This window comes from Watersipora subatra, chromosome 5 (assembly GCF_963576615.1).
Source record: "Watersipora subatra chromosome 5, tzWatSuba1.1, whole genome shotgun sequence".
Classification (NCBI taxonomy): Eukaryota; Metazoa; Bryozoa; class Gymnolaemata; order Cheilostomatida; family Watersiporidae; genus Watersipora; species Watersipora subatra.
In genome coordinates, this window is record NC_088712.1 from 31894686 (window position 1) to 31919569 (window position 24884).

A 24884-nucleotide genomic window follows, 5' to 3' on the forward strand; every position below is an offset into this window, starting at 1 on the left:
TGTGTGTAAACATTAAGAAATGCCTAGCTTTGATAGAAAGCTATGAATTTTCTCTATTGTTCTATGGTATTTGATCAGTTGTAAAGTTCTATGATATCTGATATATTATAAGGTTCAATAGTATCTGATCTATTGTAAGGTTCTATGGTATTTGTTGGGTCAAAAGACTGTATTTCCGCACAAGAAAATTTCTGCATGAATGTCTAACATTAGTTCATATCATGTGAACAACCTTGCTAGAGTTGCCTGCCTGCGGACAAGCAACTCAAACAACAAGCTTCACAAGATTCCTTTCATGATTTGAACTTGTCTATTATGTATTATCCCCTTGGTTACCAATCAGTTTTATGGAGTTTTCCTACAGTGGCATTCGGACATATCCATAAAAATCAGATTTTAAACAAGGAATTAAATGCCAAGTGGGTACCAGGTTTATTTCTAGCAAAATAAAGAAATATAAATAAAAACATTAACTAATGGTTTAAGTAAAAAATTTTTATACATTTGGCTAACACCAAACCCTGAGATAAAATGCAAGATGAAAAATAAATTCTAGTAGATTAATAGCTTTTTAGATTGCCATTCAAAATACTAATAAATTCTTACTGCAAATCACCTTATTCAAAGTTTATTTTTGGAAAGATACATTTACCAGCTGCTTAATAATAAACTCAGAGTTAGTAAGTGCCTCTCGTAGTTGAAGTGAATGGATTATGTTACGGAAGGATAAGAATGTTTGTAAGCTAAGAAAGAATTTGTCTTGATGCTGATAGCTTATAGAAGATTTTAGCTTCTCAAGTGTTGCGTTCCGTTGCTCTGCAACTTGAGTGTTGTAGTTTTTAGATGGTCGTATGCATTTATATTATATCCACCACAGCATCCTGAAATCAGACTTAGTCAAGCATGATCAGCAATACAGATGCGTCTCTCAATGACGCAAATATTGTAATATAGCAAAAAAATGTAATATAACAATATTACCAAATACTGTTATACTATTTATGATGACTATATTTATACGCCGCTTGCCAGTATGGTTGTGCCAGTGAAATCTATATACCAGAAACTTTGTCTCTCTGAAAAAGGCCGGATTTCGATTGAGAGCATACCTGGGTAATGCACAAGCATTGTTGTAGATGACAATCTTAGGTGCTAAAAATAAAAGAAATGTTCAAAACATGGCATTGCTTCATTATGAAAAAGTTGAATATCAATATAAAAAAACAACATGCAGGTGTATACTAATGTTAGATGTTTTGAACCATATTCTTGATATATATTACTGAATTTAAACTGTCGAAAGAGTTAGGGAAAGCAAATTAAAAAGATACTATGGAATCTTCAGTTGGATAATAACAGACTTCATACACTTCACCAATAATGGAGAATAACAGACTCTATACACTTCTCCAATAATGGAGAATAACAGACTTAATCCACTTCACCAATAATGGAGAACAACAGACTTTATACCTGTCACCAATAATGGAGAACAACAGACTTTATAAACTTCACCAGTAATGGAGAATCACAGGCTTTATACACTTTACCAATAATGGAGAATAACAGACTTTATACCTGTCACCAATAATGGAGAATAACAGACTTTATACATGTCACCAATAATAGAGAATAACAGACTTTATACAGGTCACCAATAATGGAGAATAACAGACTTTATACACTTCACCAATAATGGAGAATAACAGACTCTATATACTTCACCAATAATGGAGAATAACAGACTTCATACATGTCACCGATAATGGAGAATAACAGATTTTATACACTTCACCAATAATGGATAATAACAGACTTTATACACTTCACCAATAATGAAGAATGAGAGACCTCATACATGTCACCAATAATGGAGAATAACAGACTTTATACACGTCACCAATAATGGAAAATAACAGACTTTAGACAGGTCACCTATAATGGAGAAAAACAGACTTGATAAATGTCACCAATAATGGAGAATAACAGACTTTATACACGTCACCAATAATGGAAAATAATAGACTTCATACACTTCACCAATAATGGAGAATAACAGACTTCATACACGTCACCAATAATGGAGAATAACAGACTTTATACACTTCAATAATAATGGAGAATAAAAGACTTTATACACTTCACCAATAATGGAGAATAACAGACTTTATACATGTCACCAATAATGGAGAATAACCGACCTCATACATGTCACCAATAAAGGAGAATAACAGACTTCATACACTTCACCAACAAGGGAGAATAACAGACTTTATACTTCTCACCAATAATGGAGAATAACAGACTTTATACACTTCACCAATGGTGAAGAATAACATACTTCATACACGTCACCACTGATGGAGAATAACAGACTTTATACATGTCACCAATAATGGAGAATAACAAACCTTATACACGTCACCAATAATAGAGAATAACAGACTTTATACAGGTCACCAATAATGGAGAATAACAGACTTGATACATGTCCCCAATAATGGAGAATAACAGACTTTATACACAACACCAATAATGGAGAATAATAGACTTCATACACTTCACCAATAATGGAGAATAACAGACTTCATACACAACACCAATAATGGAGAATAGCAGACTTTATACACTTCAATAAAAATGGAGAATAACAGACGTGATACACTTCACCAATAAAGGAGAATAACAGACCTTATACACGTCAACAATAATGGAGAATAACAGACTTTATACCTGTCACCAATAATGGAGAAAAACAGACTTTATACACTTCAATAATAACGGAGACTAACAGACTTTATACACTTCACCAATAATTGAGAATAACAGACTTTATACTTGTCACCAATAATGAAGAATAACAGACTTTATACAATTCACCAATGGTGAAGAATAACATACTTTATACACGTCACCACTGATGGAGAATAACAGACTTTATACATGTCACCAATAATGAAGAAAAACAGACTTTATACACGTCGCCAATAATGGAGAATAACAGACTTTATACACTTCACCAATAATGGAGAATAACAGACTTCATACACGTCACCAATAAAGGAGAATAACACACTTTATACACGTCACCAATAATGGAGAATAACAGACTTAATCCACTTCACCAATAATGGAGAATAACAGACCTTATACATGTCACCAATAATGGAGGATAACCGACTTTATACACTTCACCAATAAAGGAGAACAACAGACTTTATACATGTCACCAATAATTGAGAATAACAGACTTTATGCACGTCACCAATAATAGAGAATAACAGACTTTATACACTTCACCAACAATGAAGAATAACATACTTTATACACTTCACCAATAATGGAGAATAACAGACTTTATACCTGTCAACAATAATAGAGAATAACAGACTTTATACGGGTCACCAATAATGAAGAATAACAGACTTGATACATGTCACCAATAATGGAGAATAACAGACTTTTTACACGTCACCAATAATGGAGAATAATAGACTTCATACACTTCACCAATAATGGAGAATAATAGACTTCATACACTTCACCAATAATGGAGAATAACAGACTTCATACACAACACCAATAATGGAGAATAGCAGACTTTATACACTTCAATAAAAATGGAGAATAACAGACGTGATACACTTCACCAATAAAGGAGAATAACAGACCTTATACACGTCAACAATAATGGAGAATAACAGACTTTATACCTGTCACCAATAATGGAGAAAAACAGACTTTATACACTTCAATAATAACGGAGACTAACAGACTTTATACACTTCACCAATAATTGAGAATAACAGACTTTATACTTGTCACCAATAATGAAGAATAACAGACTTTATACAATTCACCAATGGTGAAGAATAACATACTTTATACACGTCACCACTGATGGAGAATAACAGACTTTATACATGTCACCAATAATGAAGAAAAACAGACTTTATACACGTCGCCAATAATGGAGAATAACAGACTTTATACACTTCACCAATAATGGAGAATAACAGACTTCATACACGTCACCAATAAAGGAGAATAACACACTTTATACACGTCACCAATAATGGAGAATAACAGACTTAATCCACTTCACCAATAATGGAGAATAACAGACCTTATACATGTCACCAATAATGGAGGATAACCGACTTTATACACTTCACCAATAAAGGAGAACAACAGACTTTATACATGTCACCAATAATTGAGAATAACAGACTTTATGCACGTCACCAATAATAGAGAATAACAGACTTTATACACTTCACCAACAATGAAGAATAACATACTTTATACACTTCACCAATAATGGAGAATAACAGACTTTATACCTGTCAACAATAATAGAGAATAACAGACTTTATACGGGTCACCAATAATGAAGAATAACAGACTTGATACATGTCACCAATAATGGAGAATAACAGACTTTTTACACGTCACCAATAATGGAGAATAATAGACTTCATACACTTCACCAATAATGGAGAATAACAGACTTCATACATGTCACCAATAATGGAGAATAACAGACTTTATACACTTCAATAATAATGGAGAATAACAGACTTTATACACTTCACCAATGGTGAAGAATAACATACTTCATACACGTCACCACTGATGGAGAATAACAGATTGTGAGATCTGTTATTCTATATAGTTCATATATGTTATCTCATTCTTCATATAGAAGAATGAGATAACATGAGGTGCCATGAGATAACATGAGGTGACATGAGATAACATGAGGTGCCATGAGGTGACATGAGATAACATGCGCTAGACGTATCAACAAAAGGCAAATAGTACATCGCCGTCTGAGCAACAAGCAGTTATCTACCCTGCAATTGCTCATTTAACATTGTCTAGTTTTATCTCAGCTATAAGTTACGACCAGGTTAGTGCTATGGCCCAGCTATAAGTTGTTCTTCAGTAACTAATATTCGCTACCAGAATACTGTCCAGAAATGAAAATCATTCTGAAGCAAATTTGGCAGATTGATTAGGACCAAGAGGTTAAAAAAAACGATGCAAACATTTACCTTGGGAGAGAAGAGAAGAGCTGCTGACTTGTGCCTAGAAGCAGAAGACGATGAAGTTTTGCCAGATGAATTTTTATGGGAGAGGTTTGCCCTATTTTTGGCCATCACCCTAGAAGAGGCGGACGAGTCTCTTTGTCTTTTCCTCAACTGACTGACCTCTTCGTGCTTGCGCTGGCAACACAATACGCTGACTTATGCAAAGGCTAGGATAAAAAAGAATGATTTATATGTCAAGGATACATGAAATGTCGATGGCTATCCCAAGCCACCTACTTTTTACGACAGAATTAATTAAAACATCAGTAGACTGTTATATTCGTCCTGTAATTAATGAAGGCACTCTTTGAAAACTTAGAGACCAACATTTGAGTGTTGTTAAAGACCAACCTTGAGTATGGCATCTTCCTGTCTGTTTTGCAACTCCAACATGCGCACCTGATTGTCTCGTTGCCGCGTCTCTTTTTCCAGCTGTAGCAGCTCCTTATTCTTTCGTTGGTCACTAATCTTATTTTTCTCTGACTCCGTCTTCATCTGTGCCATCAGTCGCACCTGCAATAGCATCACCATAGTTGTCGAGATCTCCAAAACCAAGATCATGTGGTGGTGCAATAGTCAACACAACACATTACGAAGATCCCAAAAAACTCATACGCCAAACAATTATTTCCCATTCAAACTTTTCCCTGACTAACACAGATATAAATATAGTAGTGATGTCTCTCTGTGTAGGATTAAGTAAGACATAAATAAATATAGTGGTGATATCTCTTTGTGTAGGATTAACTAGCACATATAAATATAGTGGTGATATCTCTGTGTAGGATTAACTAACACATATAAATATAGTGGTGATATCTCTGTAGGATTAACTAGCACATATAAATATAGTGGTGATATCTCTCTGTGTAGGATTAACTAGCACATATAAATATAGTGGTGATATCTCTCTGTGTAGGATTAACTAGCACATATATAAATATAGTGATGATATCTCTCTGTGTAGGATTAACTAGCACATATAAATATAGTGGTGCTATCTCTTTGTGTAGGATTAACTAACACATATAAATATAGTGGTGATATCTCTCTGTGTAGGATTAACTAACACATATAAATATAGTAGTGATATCTGTGTGTAGGATTAACTAACACAGATATAAATATAGTGGTGATATCTCTGTGTGTAGGATTAACTAACACATATATAAATATAGTGGTGATGTCTCTCTGCGTAGGATTAACTAACACGTATAAATATAGTGGTGATATCTCTGTGTAGGATTAACTAGCACATAAAAATATAGTGGTGATGTCTCTCTGTGTAGGATTAACTAACACATATAAATATAGTGGTGATAACCCTGTGTAGGATTAACTAGCACATATAAATATAGTGGTGATATTTCTCTGTGTAGGATTAACTAACACATATAAATATAGTGGTGATATCTCTGTGTAGGATTAACTAACGCATATAAATATAGTGGTGATATCTCTGTGTAGGATTAACTAGCACATATAAATATAGTGGTGATATCTCTCTGTGTAGGATTAACTAACACATATAAATATAGTGGTGATATCTCAGTGTAGGATTAACTAGCACATATAAATATAGTCATGATATCTCTCTGTGTAGGATTAACTAACACATATAAATATAGTGGTGATATCTCTGTGTAGGATTTATTAGCACATATAAATATAGTGGTGATATCTCTATGTGTAGGATTACCTAGCACATATAAATATTGTGGTGATATCTCTCTGTGTAGGATTAACTAGCACATATATAAATATAGTGGTGATATCTCTCTGTGTAGGATTAACTAGCACATATAAATATAGTGGTGATATCTCTCTGTGTAGGATTAACTAACACATATAAATATAGTGGTGATATCTCTCTGTGTAGGATTAACTAACACATATAAATACAGTGGTGATATCTGTGTGTAGGATTAACTAACACAGATATAAATATAGTGGTGATATCTCAGAGTGTAGGATTAACTAACACATATAAATATAGTGGTGATATCTCTCTGTGTAGGATTAACTAGCACATATAAATATAGTGGTGATATCTCTCTGTGTAGGATTAACTAACACATATAAATATAGTGGTGATATCTCTCTGTGTAGGATTAACTAACACATATAAATACAGTGGTGATATCTGTGTGTAGGATTAACTAACACAGATATAAATATAGTGGTGATATCTCAGAGTGTAGGATTAACTAACACATATAAATATAGTGGTGATATCTCTCTGTGTAGGATTAACTAACACAGATATAAATATAGCGGTGATTTTTCTCTTTGTAGGATTAACTAACACAGCTTTTGTATCGGTCAGCAAGCCTACCTTTATCTTCTTCATCTCATTCAGTTCAGTACTGAGGTCCCTGATGCGCCAGTCGTAGACAACTTGGTTCTTCATCATTTTGGCGTGCTCCTTCTTGGCAGTATTTACCTGATTGAGCTCCTGTTGCATGGTATCCAGCCGTTTCTCAAACTCCATTTTAACTTTGTGCACCTGTTCCTCCGACTGCTGCTTCTTGCTGCCTGAAAACAGAACTCACATAACAGTTTATTTCATTTGTATTTGCTATCCTGGTAACTGCTGTCCGGTTACGAATTAGCTGGTTGCCAAGCTAGCTACACATTAAGATTATCAAACGCATACCAATTACTATCTAAATGACAGATTATTACACCAAAGCCATAGCACTGTATGGACTGAACTTTATAACTTGTTAAGAGCTAGCTGATTAACTATTAACAGCTGATCTAACATATACTAGCTATACCAGCTGATCTAACATATACTAGCTATAACAGGAGGTTACCTAAGCTGCTTAGGACCTGGTCTCGTTCTCGTTCAACAGCCATTATTTGGTCCTGCAAGTTGAGCATTTCATCCTCGTAATACTGACGAATTGTTTGCAGTTGTCGCTGGCTCCTTTCGAGTTCTTTAATCATTGTTTGTTTAAGTGAAATCTCTCCTGTCAGCTCTGCCAGGTCTTCTTGAAGATGGTCAGACTCTACAAGAATTAGAAATGATAAAAACCAGCTGATTATATCAAGTGATGAGCATATGAAGGTTTTAGCAATACTTTCGACCAGTATTCATATGGGTAGAATAGCACCAGTGTATATACGTATATGGGTAGAATAGTTACCAGTGTATATACGTATATGGGTAGAATAGTACCGCTATCTATACGTATATGGGTAGAATTGTACCGGTATCTATATGGGTGCTATTCTACCTAGTATAGATACTGGGTAGAATAGTATCTATATGGGTAATCTTGGCCTTGACCTTTAAACGGTTGCATCTTTAAACTGAAAGCAGCTGTCATATATGTTATAGCAGTTGTTATATATGTTATAGCAGTCGTTATATATGTTATAGCAGTTGTTATATATGGTATAGCAGCTGTTATATATGTTATAGCAGCTGTTATATATGTCAAAATATGATGCTAGTAAGCGATCAATGAAAGTAATCTAGACTTGCACACTACAACATTTGAAGCAAAGTTTGAAGAAAAATAATGATAATTCCGATGACAGTCACGCAGACTCGGACAGACACACATCCAAAAGAATGCTAACAACTCCAAAGACACATACACATAGCACGAGGACAGATGCACAGACTTGCATAGACACACACATGCATGTTCACACATACAAACAAAACGCATACACATACAAGCGCGCACACACACACACACGTGGACGCACATGCATACACACACGCACACACACACACGCACGCACGCACGCACACACACACACAGGTATTCAAACACACATTAAATAGTGTTAAATGTATCTTTTACTTGCGGGTATAAAACTTGTTTTTAAAGTGCACGGTAACCTCTTGACAGATTAAAACAGCTTCGCGTGATTGAATAAAGTTCCCCACATTAAATCTCGCGAAATTGCCGCATTTGGAAAAATGTTTGCAGAGCTTTGATGGTAACTCAAATAATAGTCACGCAGACACAGAGACGGACAAATACATTTATATACTTGCTCAGAACAGACACAGACATAAACGTGCAAAGGCATACATACAGACACGGACAGCGACACACACACACACGCGTGCACACCCAAACTCAGATACACAAACATACAAAGATGTACAGACACAGCTGTGCACAAAAATACACAAGCTCACACGCAGAGACACACACAGAAACACACTTGGGCGATTAAACAGACACACACTTGCACACACACATAGTCAGACTCACATACGGTCACGCACACACAGTCATGCGCAAACACGCTTGCACACACCAAACTCCCACCAACATGCATGCACAAACAAACACACTTATGTAACAGGATACATGTATGTACCACTAAATGCATCGGATTTGATTCGTTTATCAATCGCCAAATGTTCTATTGATAGTTCACCGTAGCAGCTTGATAACGGTCCCAAATAGTGACAGTTTGATAGTTCCAACTGTACCTTCAACCTTCGAGTTGAAAGGCCGTCCTTGAAGATTATGGTAACATCTTGACAAACTTGAAAATCTTGTTGTTATTGAACAAAATTCACCTTGGCGTACCTGCAACATTTGGAGCAAATTTTGAAAAAAAATAATGATAATTCCGATGACAGTCACCCAGACACAGACAGACACACATTCAAAAACCTGCTAACAACTGCGAAGACACATACACATAGCACGAGGACAGATGCGCAGACCTGCATAGACGCATGTATACATGTTCAAACACACGAACAAAACGCATACACATACAAGCGCACACACACACACGTGGACGCACATGCATACACACACGCACACACACGCACGCACGCACGCACACACACACACGCGCAAACACACCCAAACTCAGATACACAAGCATAGAAAAATGTACAGACACGGCTGTGCACAGAAATACACAAACTCACACGCAGAGACACACACAGAAACACACTTGGGCGATTAAACGAACACACACTTGCACACACACATAGTCAGACTCACATACAAAAGATGTTTGCAGAACATTGATGGTAATTCTAATAATAGCCACGCAGACACAGAGACGGACAAATACATTCATATACTTGCTCAGAACAGACACCTGCCATAAACGTGCAAAGGCATACACACGGACAGCGAACCACACACACACACGCACGCACACACACACGCACACACGCGCACGCACACACGCACGCACACACACGCACACACACGCGCGTATACACGCGCGCACACACGCGCACACACACGCACACACACGCACGCACACGCACGCACACGCACGCACACACACGCACACACGCACACACACACACGCGTGGACGCACATGCATACACACACGCACACACACAGGTATTCAAACACACATTAAATAGTGTTAAATGTATCTTTTACTTGCGGGTATAAAACTTGTTTTTAAAGTGCACGGTAACCTCTTGACAGATTAAAACAGCTTCGCGTGATTGAATAAAGTTCCCTACATTAAATCTCGCGAAATTGCCGCATTTCGAAAAATGTTTGCAGAGCTTTGATGGTAACTCTAATAATAGTCACGCAGACACAGAGACGGACAAATACATTCATATCTTTGCTCAGAACAGACACAGACATAAACGTGCAAAGGCATACATACAGACACGGACAGCGACACACACACACACACGTGCACACCCAAACTCAGATACACAAACATACAAAGATGTACAGACACAGCTGTGCACAGAAATACCTGAGCTCACACGCAGAGACACACACAGAAACACACTTGGGGGATTAAACGAACACACACTTGCACACACACACATAGTCAGACTCACATACGGTCACGCACACACAGTCATGCGCAAACACGCTTGCACACACCAAACTCCCACCAACATGCATGCACAAACAAACACACTTATGTAACAGGATACATGTATGTACCACTAAATGCATCGGATTTGATTCGTTTATCAATCGCCAAATGTTCTATTGATAGTTCACCGTAGCAGCTTGATAACGGTCCCAAATAGTGACAGTTTGATAGTTCCAACTGTACCTTCAACCTTCGAGTTGAAAGGCCGTCCTTGAAGATTATGGTAACATCTTGACAAACTTGAAAATCTTGTTGTTATTGAACAAAATTCACCTTGGCGTACCTGCAACATTTGGAGCAAATTTTGAAAAAAAATAATGATAATTCCGATGACAGTCACCCAGACACAGACAGACACACATTCAAAAACCTGCTAACAACTGCGAAGACACATACACATAGCACGAGGACACGTGCGCAGACTCGCATAGACACACACATACATGTTCACACATACAAACAAAACGCATACACATCCAGGCGCACACACACACGCATAGAAACACATGGATACACACATGTATACACACATGCACACACACACGCACACATATGTGTATGCAAACACACATTAAATAGTTTTAAATGTATGTTTTACTTTCAGGTATAAAACTTGTTTATAAAGTGCACTGTAACTTCTTGACAGATTAAAACAGCTTGGCGTGATAGAATAAAGTTCCCCACATTAAACCTCGCGATATTGCGCCATTTAAAAAGATGTTTGCAGAACATTGATGGTAATTCTAATAATAGCCACGCAGACACAGGGACGGACAAATACATTCATATACTTGCTCAGAACAGACACCTGCCATAAACGTGCAAAGGCATACACACAGACACGGACAGCGACACACACACACGCGCAAACACACCCAAACTCAGATACACAAGCATAGAAAAATGTACAGACACGGCTGTGTACAGAAATACACAAACTCACACGCAGAGACACACACAGAAACACACTTGGGCGATTAAACGAACACACACTTGCACACACACACATAGTCAGACTCACATACGGTCACGCATAGCAGTCATGCGCAAACACGCTTGCACACACCAAACTCCCACCAACATGCATGCACATACAAACACACTTATGTAACCGGATACATGTATGTACAAGTAAATGCAACGGATTTGATTCGTTTACTAATCAATGTTCTATTGAGAGTTCACGATAGCAGCTTGAGAGAGGTCCCAAATATTGACAGCTTGATAGTTCCAACTGTACCTTCAAATTTCGAGTTAAAAAGCCGTCCTTGAAGATTTTAGTAACCTCTTGACAGACTTTGAAGATCTTGTTGTGATTCAACAAAATTAACCTTGGCAAACCTGCAATATTTGGAGCAAAGTTTGAAGAAAAATGATGATAATTCCGAAGACAGTCACGCAGACCCGGACAGACACACATCCAAAATCATGCTAACAACTGCGAAGACACATACACATAGCACGAGGACAGATGCGCAGACCTGCATAGACGCATGTATACATGTTCAAACACACGAACAAAACGCATACACATACAAGCGCACACACACACACACACACGTGGACGCACATGCATATACACACGCACACACACAGGTATTCAAACACACATTAAATAGTGTTAAATGTATCTTTTACTTGTGGGTATAAAACTTGTTTTTAAAGTGCACTGTAACTTCTTGACAGATTAAAACAGCTTGGCGTGATAGAATAAAGTTCCCCACATTAAACCTCGCGATATTGCGCCATTTGAAAAGATGTTTGCAGAACATTGATGGTAATTCTAATAATAGCCACGCAGACACAGAGACGGACAAATACATTCATATACTTGCTCAGAACAGACACAGACATGAACGCGCAAAGACATACACACAGACACAGACAGCGACACACACACACACACACACGCGTGGACGCACATGCATACACACACGCACACACGCAGGTATTCAAACACACATTAAATAGTGTTAAATGTATCTTTTACTTGCGGGTATAAAACTTGTTTTTAAAGTGCACGGTAACCTCTTGACAGATTAAAACAGCTTCGCGTGATTGAATAAAGTTCCCCACATTAAATCTCGCGAAATTGCCGCATTTGGAAAAATGTTTGCAAAGCTTTGATGGTAACTCTAATAATAGTCACGCAGACACAGAGACGGACAAATACATTCATATACTTGCTCAGAACAGACACAGACATAAACATGCAAAGGCATACATACAGACACGGACAGCGACACACACACACACACACGCGCAAACACACCCAAACTCAGATACACAAGCATAGAAAAATGTACAGACACGGCTGTGCACAGAAATACACAAACTCACACGCAGAGACACACACAGAAACACACTTGGGCGATTAAACGAACACACACTTGCACACACACATAGTCAGACTCACATACGGTCACGCATAGCAGTCATGCGCAAACACGCTTGCACACACCAAACTCCCACCAACATGCATGCACATACAAACACAATTATGTAACCGGATACATGTATGTACAAGTAAATGCAACGGATTTGATTCGTTTACCAATCAATGTTCTATTGAGAGTTCACAATAGCAGCTTGAGAGAGGTCCCAAATATTGACAGCTTGATAGTTGCAACTGTACCTTCAAATTTCGAGTTAAAAAGCCGTCCTTGAAGATTTTAGTAACCTCTTGACAGACTTTGAAGATCTTGTTGTGATTCAACAAAATTAACCTTGGCAAACCTGCAATATTTGGAGCAAAGTTTGAAGGAAAATGATGATAATTCCGAAGACAGTCACGCAGACACGGACAGACACACATCCAAAATCATGCTAACAACTGCGAAGACACATACACATAGCACGAGGACAGATGCGCAGACCTGCATAGACGCATGTATACATGTTCAAACACACGAACAAAACGCATACACATACAAGCGCACACACACACACACACGTGGACGCACATGCATATACACACGCACACACACAGGTATTCAAACACACATTAAATAGTGTTAAATGTATCTTTTACTTGTGGGTATAAAACTTGTTTTTAAAGTGCACTGTAACTTCTTGACAGATTAAAACAGCTTGGCGTGATAGAATAAAGTTCCCCACATTAAACCTCGCGATATTGCGCCATTTGAAAAGATGTTTGCAGAACATTGATGGTAATTCTAATAATAGCCACGCAGACACAGAGACGGACAAATACATTCATATACTTGCTCAGAACAGACACAGACATGAACGCGCAAAGACATACACACAGACACAGACAGCGACACACACACACACACACACACACGCGTGCAAACACACCCAAACTCAGATACACAAACATACAAAGATGTACAGACACAGCTGTGCACAGAAATACACAAACTCACATGCAGAGACCCACACAGAAACACACTCAGGCGATCAAACAGACACACTTGCACGCACGCATAGCCGCACACACATACAGTCACACACACGCAGTCTTGCGCAAACACACTTGCACACACCAAACTCTCACCAACACGCATGCACATACACACGCGCTTATGTAACCAGATACATGTATGTACCATTAAATTCAACGGATTTGATTTGATTATCAATCGCCAAATGTTCTTTTGAGAGTTCATTGTGGCAGCTTGATAGCTGTCCAAAATAGGAACAGTTTGATAGTTCCAACTGTACCTTCAACTTTCGAGTGAGAAGCCGTCCTTGAAGATTATAGTAACCTCTTGACACACTTTGAAATTCTTGTTGTTAATGAACAAAATTCACTTTGGCGTACCTGCAACATTTGGAGCAAAGTTTTACAAAAAATAATGATAATTCTGATGACAGTCACGCAGACACAGACAGACACACATCCAAAAGAATGCTAACAACTGCGAAGACACTTATGCATAGCACAAGGACAGATGCGCAGACTTGCATAGACACACACATGCATGTTCACACATACAAACAAAACTCATACACATACAGGCGCGCACACACACACACACACACACACACACACACACACACACACACACACACACACACACACACACACACACACACACACACACACACACACACACACACACACACACACACACACACACACGTGGACACACATGCATACACGCATGCACACACACAGGTCTTCAAACACACATTAAATAGTGTTAAATGTATCTTTTACTTGCACGTATAAAACTTGTTTTTAAAGTGCACGGTAACCTTTTGACAGATTAAAACAGCTTGGCGTGATTGAATAAAGTTCCCCATATTAAATCTCGTGATATTGCACCATTCGGAAAAATGTTTCCAGAACTTTGATGGAAACTCTAATAATAGTCACGCAGACACAGAGACGGACAAATACATTCATATACTTGCTCAGAACAGACACCTGCCATAAACGTGCAAAGGCATACACACAGACACGGACAGCGACACACACACACACACACACGCGTGCAAACACACCCAAACTCAGATACACAAGCATAGAAAAATGTACAGACACGGCTGTGCACAGAAATACACAAACTCACACGCAGAGACACACACAGAAACACACTTGGGCGATTAAACGAACACACACTTGCACACACACATAGTCAGACTCACATACGGTCACGCATAGCAGTCATGCGCAAACACGCTTGCACACACCAAACTCCCACCAACATGCATGCACATACAAACACACTTATGTAACCGGATACATGTATGTACAAGTAAATGCAACGGATTTGATTCGTTTACCAATCAATGTTCTATTGAGAGTTCACAATAGCAGCTTGAGAGAGGTCCCAAATATTGACAGCTTGATAGTTCCAACTGTACCTTCAAATTTCGAGTTAAAAAGCCGTCCTTGAAGATTTTAGTAACCTCTTGACAGACTTTGAAGATCTTGTTGTGATTCAACAAAATTAACCTTGACAAACCTGCAATATTTGGAGCAAAGTTTGAAGAAAAATGATGATAATTCCGAAGACAGTCACGCAGACACGGACAGACACACATCCAAAATCATGCTAACAACTGCGAAGACACATACACATAGCACGAGGACAGATGCGCAGACCTGCATAGACGCATGTATACATGTTCAAACACACGAACAAAACCCATACACATGCAAGCGCACACACACACACACGTGGACGCACATGCATACACACACGCACACACACAGGTATTCAAACACACATCACAGTTGTAGCTTTCATCGCAATGGAAGCTACAAGTAGAATAGGTATGACATAATCCACAGTGGTAGTTTTCATTGCAATGGAAACTACGAGTACAATAGGTATGACATGACCCACAGTTGTAACTTTCAATGCAAGGGAAGCTACAAGTAGAATAGGTATGACATGATCTACGGTTGTAGCTTTCATTGCAATCGAAGCTACGTGTACAATGGTTATGACACGACCCACAGCTGTAGCTTTCACTGCTATGGAAGCTACAAATACAATAGATATGACATGACCCACAGTTGTAACTTTCCTTGCAACGAAACCAACGAGTACAATAGGTATGACATAGTCCACAGTTGGAGAATTCATTGCAATGGAAGGTACTAATACCATTAACTAGTCTGAAAACTGACCTATAGCTAGCAGGTTAACTAGTCTGAAAACTGACCTTTAGTGAGCAGGTTAACTAGTCCGAAAACTGACCTTTAGTGAGCTGGTTAACTAGTCTGAAAACTGACCTTTAATGAGCAGGTTAACTAGTCTGACAACTGACCTTTAGTGAGCAGGCTAACTAGTCTAAAAACTGACCTTTAGCGAGCAGGTTAACTATTCTGAAAACTGACCTTTAGTGAGCAGGCTAACTAGTCTAAAAACTGACCTTTAGCGAGCAGGTTAACTAGTCTGAAAACTGACCTTTAGCAAGCAGGTTAAATAGTCTAAAAACTGACCTTTAGCGAGCAGGTTAACTAGTCTGAAAACTGACTTTTAGTGAGCAGGTTAATTAGTCTGAAAACTGACATATAGTGAACAGATTAACTAGTCTGAAAACTGACCTTTAGCAAGCAGGTTAACTAGTCTGTCGTGTTTAGCTGATGAATTGCTCGGTGCTGCCTTTTCAAGCCCGATGAACCTGCTGACCAGTGGGTATAGCTGAAAGAACAGAGACAATATTTACAGCAAAATAAGAACATAAAACCTTCTCAAACATCGTGTTTAAACATTCCCTACATCCATGATTTGTAATATACTGTACAGGTTGTAGTTATTGCTGGTAGGGCTAAAAACCTCCTCGCCAAGCAATGGTTTTGATAAATTTACCATCATGGTAAAAATGTTGTTCAATTGTATCATTAGGCTATGTGTGATCAAAACTTCACTAAGGCCTAAGGTTGTATCTATCATTTAGCACAGCCAAAGTTAATGGAACTCATGCTATCTATACTAACTGTGTACATGGAATATTCAAGTACAGTTGATATAAGGTTGTCAAGGGGAACCGGCGTCCCAGTGATAAGTGAAAATTTGCTAAATAAAAGCTTATGTTTTAAAGTATATGTAAGAGCCAAAATTTTAACACCAAAACACTTACACTGCTTTCTAAACATATTGTATTGCTTTCTTATATAATAAGTAATTTGAAGTTATATTGATTGACCTACAGTTTATATTTCAACCCCAGTCCCAGTATTTAAAACCACAGAATACACTTACATAGTATGAACGTAGTTTGGACTTCATCTGACCTGAATATTCATACTTGTGTTAACTCGGTTCGTTGTGAGAAGGAAGTCACATGTTTATAATTCATGAGATTGATGTGTCTTATGTATTTTACTTTTTAAATGGTTTTTAATTAATTTTCTCTCGATTTTAACAAAAATTTTCTACTGTGAAGTACTGAATCCGTGAATGGTGAGCCAGGAAGTGGTGATGGATTACTGTATAGTTACAAATGTTAGTACTGAAGTGTAATTGTGCAAAGCAAGGAGTGTAAATGATAACCCAACTGACTAAGTAACCCCATGCAAAAAGAACATGGAAAGCATGTAATTGTGCAAAGCAAGGAGTGTAGATGATAACCCCACTGACTAAGTAACCCCATACAATAAGAACATGGAGAGCATGTAACTGTACAGAGCAAGGAGTGTAGATGATAACCCCACTGACTAAGTAACCCTATGCAATAAGAACATGGAGAGCATGTAATTGTACAAAGCAAGGAGTGTAGATGATAACCCCACTGACTAAGTAACCCCATGCAATAAGAACATGGAGAGCATGTAACTGTACAAAGCAAGGAGTGTAGATGATAACCCCACTGACTAAGTAACCCCATGCAATAAGAACATGGAAAGCATCTAACTGTACAAAGCAAGGAGTGAAGATGATAACCCTACTGACTAAGTAACCCCATGCAATAAGAACATGGAGATCATGTAACTGTACAAAGCAAGGAGTGTAGATGATAACCCCACTGACTAAGTAACCCCATACAATAAGAACATGGAGAGCATGTAACTGTACAAAGCAAGGAGTGTAGGTAATAACCCCACTGACTAAGTAACCCCATGCAATAAAACAACATGGAGAGCCGACCTCATTAAAGCAGTTGATACGGGCGCTGGAAGGGTTCCAATTCTTGTAGGCCTGATCAGAGGAAATGGAGGGAAGAGTCAATAGAAAGCACAAGTTGTCATACTCCTTACTATCAGAACAAAGAGGCTCTAACTCAGTGAGGCAGCTGACGACCTCGTCCAATGTGGAGTCATGGTTCTGTATGAACAAAATGAAAAAATAATGATTGCTAGCCAACCACAGGGATGATGATGGAATGACAGCCAAGGAAGACATTAGCCAATCACAGATGTCAGAAACAGACTGTGTTTAATCGAAAATACAAAAACTGAAGAAACTAAACATCCAAACAAAGTAGCATCAGAACTAAAAGTGTTTTTTAGAAAACAGTGAGTCAATGAGTGACAACTTCATGGCACGTGTAGTTGTAACTATAATTATATGTATTCTCACATGTAATGGCCTGTCAAACACACTCACATGTAATGTGAGTGTCAGACAAACTCACATGTATTGGCCTGTCAAACACTCCCACATGTAATGGCCTGTCAGACACCCTCACATGTAATGGCCTGTCAGACACACTCACATGTAATGGCCTGTCAGACAAACTCACGTGTAATGGCCTGTCAGACACTCCCACGTGAAATGGCCTGTCAGACACTCTCACATGTAATGGCCTGTCAGACACACTCACATGTAATGGCCTGTCAGATACACTCACATGTAATGGCCTGTCAGGCACACTCACATGTAATGGCCTGTCAGGCACACTCACATGAAATGGCCTGTCAGACACACTCACATGTAATGGCCTGTCAGATACACTCACATGTAATGGCCTGTCAGACACACTCACATGTAATGGCCTGTCAGACACAACCACGTGTAATGGCCTGTCAGACACTCTCACATGTAATGGCCTGTCAGACACACTCACATGTAATGGCCTGTCAGACACACTCACATGTAATGGCCTGTCAGATACTCTCACATGTAATGGCCTGTCAGACACTCTCACATGTAATGGCCTGTCAGATACTCTCACATGTAATGGCCTGTCAGACACTCTCACATGTAATGGCCTGTCAGACACACTCACATTTAATGGCCTGTCAGACACACTCACATGTAATGGCCTGTCAGATACTCTCACATGTAATGGCCTGTCAGACACTCTCACATGTAATGACCTGTCAGATACTATCACATGTAATGGCCTGTCAGGACAACTTACCTGTAACGGTCCAGGATCCAACTTTATGCAAAGGAGTTCCAGGAATTTATGCTTGTAAATGAGGTAAAGGCAGCGTTTTTGTCAAAGCCCTCCACCCCATGGAGCGGCAGAAGGAACTCAAGCACGTCATCCCAGTGACCATCAAGAATCAGCTGCCGGAGAAAAAGTCCATCTTTTGAGAAAACACCTACAAATATCACAAATTAATATGAGAGCAGAATCAAAGCACCTGAGAATCAGAGCGTTTCCATGATTTGAATAGATTTGGAGTTGCTTCCACTCCAAATCACAAGAACAGACGAATCCAAACCTATTCCAGACCATTTCGCTTCGATAAATTTATGTGAAGGTATTCGCCGTGGGAGTACTATTCAGTATCACAGAAATGCTGACTGCTGATGGATCGGATTTGATAATACTCAGCTAAGCTCTCCCCAGTAGAGGTAAAAAATATTTCAGCGTACTTCACACAGCTATGCGGGTATCGGCTACAAAAACATTCTACTGCTTCTCCATACTATTTCATCTGGACCTGTTACTTTCATATTAATATTTACATGCGAATGATGGGTTGCTCATATGAAGATGATGAAATAATTTCTTATTTTGATCTGGCGATTGGCTACTCATGAATTGAAAAGTGACCCTGATATGAAAAAAGTTAGAAAAACTCTAACAAATTTTATTTTGAGGAATACATCGCTCATCTTGGAATGATCTAAATAGTGCAACTCCGAATTGATGAAATGGTAGGGCAATTCCTAACCCATTCAAAGCATGAAAACACAGAAGAATCGTGAATGAGACATCTCATTCCTGTTCAAAGAGATGGTCACCTAGACGATGAAAAATCAGTAACAATAAAAACAACCTCCTTAGTTATGCGAAAGATTTACACTAACATAGTCAAACATAGGACATAAAAGGTTAACTTGTTCTGATAATTTCTTGAAAACTAAATAAACTGAAGTATTGTTACAACTTTTCTTTCCCACAAATCAACTTACTAGTGGTACGTCTACTAGTATGCGCATGAAAGTTCAACATGAATTTCATAATTAGAAATTCCCTGTCATACAGCCCACGACCAAAATGATATTGGAAAAAAGAAAGGGTACTGATGGTTGAGAAATGCAATATTGGCAATCAAATGGCACTGCAGTGCAATAGAATAACTGCAATGGTAGCTGTAATGTACTGGGCATTATTATGTACAACAGACAACAACAATAAAAGGAAAATATTATATATATCTCTCCTCTGCAATAGGAGAAATGCAATATTAGAAGTAAAATGCACTGATATTATTAGAATAACCAATATTATTAATATAGTAATACAGTAATAATAGAAAACCAATGCACGATTTTGTTTACATTTCAAAACGTCATAGCAACCAATATCAAGAAGTTGTGATATTTATCTAGATTTTTAGAATATCTATTTAACAAAATTATTTAGAAAAAATAATAACAGTAACATACTGCCCAACATCGGTCACTATACACTTCGATCTTGTAAATTCGAATGACTATTCTTATAATTAAATCTTATAAAATCGAATAATTATTTTTATAATTAAATATTGTAATAATCTTATAAGAATCGTTAGAGAAATATCATTGTCATTTCCTTTACTTTCACTGCTTCGAACATCAGTTGGAATACCAAAGTAATCATTGTAAGTGTCCAAAATGTCAGTTACTTTGAAATCGGCAAAAAAACTATTACTTTTCAGTACTTCTACGTTAGTTATAGAAACCTTCAGCAATTGGACAATGCCATAGACTGGTGAAATGTGCACGTTTTTCTCGTAAAATGCACACGACTTAATAGTTCTACTCTCTATCACGCGGCCTTGTCGGCGTTTCGTTGTCCGGTCTTAACTTTGATGAAAAAAAGCTTGTCAAAGTTTTAATGACGATTTTAGGCTAAATTAATCTGTCCATTTATGTATAATCCGATCAGATGGGTTAGTTTTAGGATATTGTCTACAAATTTCAAAGACTTGGCAATATATTTAAAAAGGTTTATACGTGTTTTGTATCGTTATTATACTTAATCGACTCCATTGAAAAATGGTTAAATTGTTGATGAGATTTCGGTACAAAGGTTTGCGACGGCTGTTCATAAATAATTTTCGTGAGTTGTGTGCACATACGCATTTATCATAAAGCTCTCAAACAATCGCTTCGCTCGTGGTTGGTCGTGGGATAAGTGGTATTGATACAGTGGCTGGGTTGCCTTCCGCACAATGTGCAGTGCTAGATGTTATGAGAGTGTTGCTAAGGTGTATTTCGCAGTGCAAGGTGTAGTAGGAATGTTAGTAGTACACCATACATACATCCTAAGCACAATTTTTGTGAAAACTCATCACAAAATCAAATATTGAGTTGACTTTGACACAACCACAGCACGATGGCGAGATGTGAATGCTGTCAAAGTTGAGTACGAGTGGGCAAACAAATTGATCACAATTAGCTATATGGTTGAAATGCAAAAATCTATTTCGTTTTTAACATATTATGTTATAGAGAATACAACACAAAAACCTCAATTGCATCGATCAGAATTGTGATAATGCCAGACTGACTTCCTATTATGAAAGGATGTGAGAGTAGGAGTATCCTACATGAACTGGCTAAACACAGTATGTGAAAAATGGTACACAATGCAGTATAGAGGCTTGGAAAGTCAGGATTGTCAGCTGGTCCACAGTATCAACTTCATACTAATCAGCAGTTGCAGTACACAAGCAGTTTCATGTTATGAAGAATGTGCATTCAGAGCATGCGTGCGTGAAGTGGTGGTTGTCAGGTAATGCTTCATAAAAGTGAATGCCCAATATATAGCAATGGGCAATGTGAAACAGGAGCACAGTAGCAGTGGATGTCTACTGTGAATTAGAAAGGTGTAATGTATTGCAAAATTATTGCGTACTGCACTTCGTTGACGCAGTTCCGTTCTAATGCATCGTAACCCTGTACTCTGGTGTACAAGAGAGTTTGTGATAAATTTCCTTCTCACACTGTAATGTACGATAAACTGGGTTGACAAAACTACCTTTCAACCTCAAGAGAAGAATGCACCACATTTTCTTTTCTCATCCAAGGCTAGCTAATCGCTTGGTGCACATCAAGGATATTCCAGAAAAAGTATTTTTTCCACATGACAGGACAAGCAGATGCCCAAGTGTTCTATGTACCCTGTTTAATTTATAGATATAATTTAAATTATTTGTGACCATGTTCTATGAGCTTGGCATCTAACCAAGCTAATCTTACATTTAACTAAAAAGTTGTTTAAGTTACTGCAATATTGTACAACATCGTCTAAGTGACCGTCTCTTCGCGCAGGAATGAGAGATCTCGTGGATCTCAGGTGTTGCATGAGAAGTAAGAAGAGTTGGCTAGCCATTTAAAAAATCTAGACAACAGATTTTAAGATTTATCTACTGAAAAAGTATGTGAACTAGCTTACAAATACAGCATGGCTAATGACTTGAGTATTCCACCAAGCTGGTCAAGAAACAAGAAAGCAGGTGAGCCGGTGTTTAAAATGTAGCAACATGTGTCTACTTGGATTAGATCTACGCTAAAAACATCCAAAGTAACTGTGACTAAGAACAAGACAAAAAAAAACTAAGAAAAAAGAGCAAACAGATTCTTCATCAGAGGAAGAAGAGTTAGCCCAATAATTATTGTGTTCTGATGAAGAAAGTCCAGATAAAGATGAAAGTAAAGATGTACCTCCTACTAGGGACAATATTAACATCAATAATCATGTTTTAGTTTGGTACGGAATTGGCTAAGGTTGACTTGCAACAAAATTCACATTACAGTTATTTGGTATCAAAAGACCGTATCAAATATAGATGATCGCTACTTTACAGTTTTGTTTCGACTTGAACTAATCATCTAGTCGTAATCTGATCATGTGACCCATACTTCGTGAATAATTTTTGCAACATATTTTGATTATCACAGGTGACCAACAGGCTCGTCATGTTTACCAGACAATGATATGTACTCCTTCGAGCTAAGGTTAAAAAATTAAATAAATTCTCACGGTAGGTTATAAGTTATCAGTGCTGAAAGTGACGGCATTACAATGACGATGAAATAGACATGTGAGGACAATAGACATGGTTTCATTGAATGCATGAAGTATATTTGTGAAAATATTTCGACGAATGAGGTTGCGCGAAAGTGTAAACAGAAGCCATCTGGTACAACTACGTCCCATTTGAGCCGTTTTGGAAAGAGATTCTAATTTATGGCGGTCTCGTAATGACCGCGATTAACTGTTCGTTTTTGAGCTTTTAAGAGTTTGTAAATCCATTTCCACCTATTTTGCAACTACAACACAGCAGAGTAAGACATGGTGAATGTTTTGATAGCAAAAAACTGTAATGTGAATTTTGTTGCAAGTCAATCTTTAATGTTTATTATGCAGGAAGAGTCATGAAATGTAATGAAAACTCAGTTACCATCAGTTTCATAAGAAAAGCTGGAAACTGCTTTGTTTATCCAGAGGAGGAAGACGTGTATGATGTTGACTTTGAATCTATAGTTATATTTTTTGGGCAGCCAGTAAACACTGGTGGGACTCTGAGGGTTAGAAATCGAACTACATTCAGAGTAGATTTATCTGCTTACACTGTAAGATAAACTATTCTCAATAACACTGCTGATAGAGACTGTAGGCGACACACTTTTTACTACATTATTTCACGATAATGCTCATACGACTTGCTCCCACATTTTATGTTATAAACTATGTATAATTAGTTCACCATGTTCTGTCTTAGTCATAAGTCAAATTTAGTTAGCCAATTGTCACACTCAATGTTTTAAAACAGTTAAAAGATATCAAATATATATTATGTGCAATCAAATCACATATTTATTGCTATGGCTCACTTTGCCCCATTGGGTGGCTCACCTTGCCTCGGTAGTGGAGCAAAGTGAGCCAGGTGTAAAATGTTGCAAAAACAATAAAATCTCGCGATTGATCCAAAGTGAATCATTACAATTCAAATACAATAATAACAACATGTTAAATTTTTATAGACCAAGTTTAAGCTCAATTCAAGCAGTCACTTATATTTTATTTGAGAAACAAACCAAAATTGGCTTACTGTGCCCCGT

The 24884-nt window shown here is 37.9% G+C and overlaps 1 protein-coding gene across 1 annotated transcript in view; it reads right to left on the reverse strand.

The window, feature by feature from the left end:
• The window catches only part of LOC137397285 (kinesin-like protein KIF21A), a 194491-nt gene extending 186446 nt beyond the window's left edge, over positions 1–8045 (reverse strand). Inside the window, exons 1-4 of the mRNA XM_068083574.1 lie at positions 7913–8045; positions 7537–7628; positions 5445–5606; positions 5058–5228 (exon numbers count right to left, since the gene is read on the reverse strand). Coding sequence (XP_067939675.1) covers positions 5058–5228; positions 5445–5606; positions 7537–7628; positions 7913–8045 — 558 coding nt within the window. The remainder of the gene's footprint in view (positions 1–5057; positions 5229–5444; positions 5607–7536; positions 7629–7912) is intronic.
• Positions 8046–24884: the final 16839 nt, after the last annotated feature.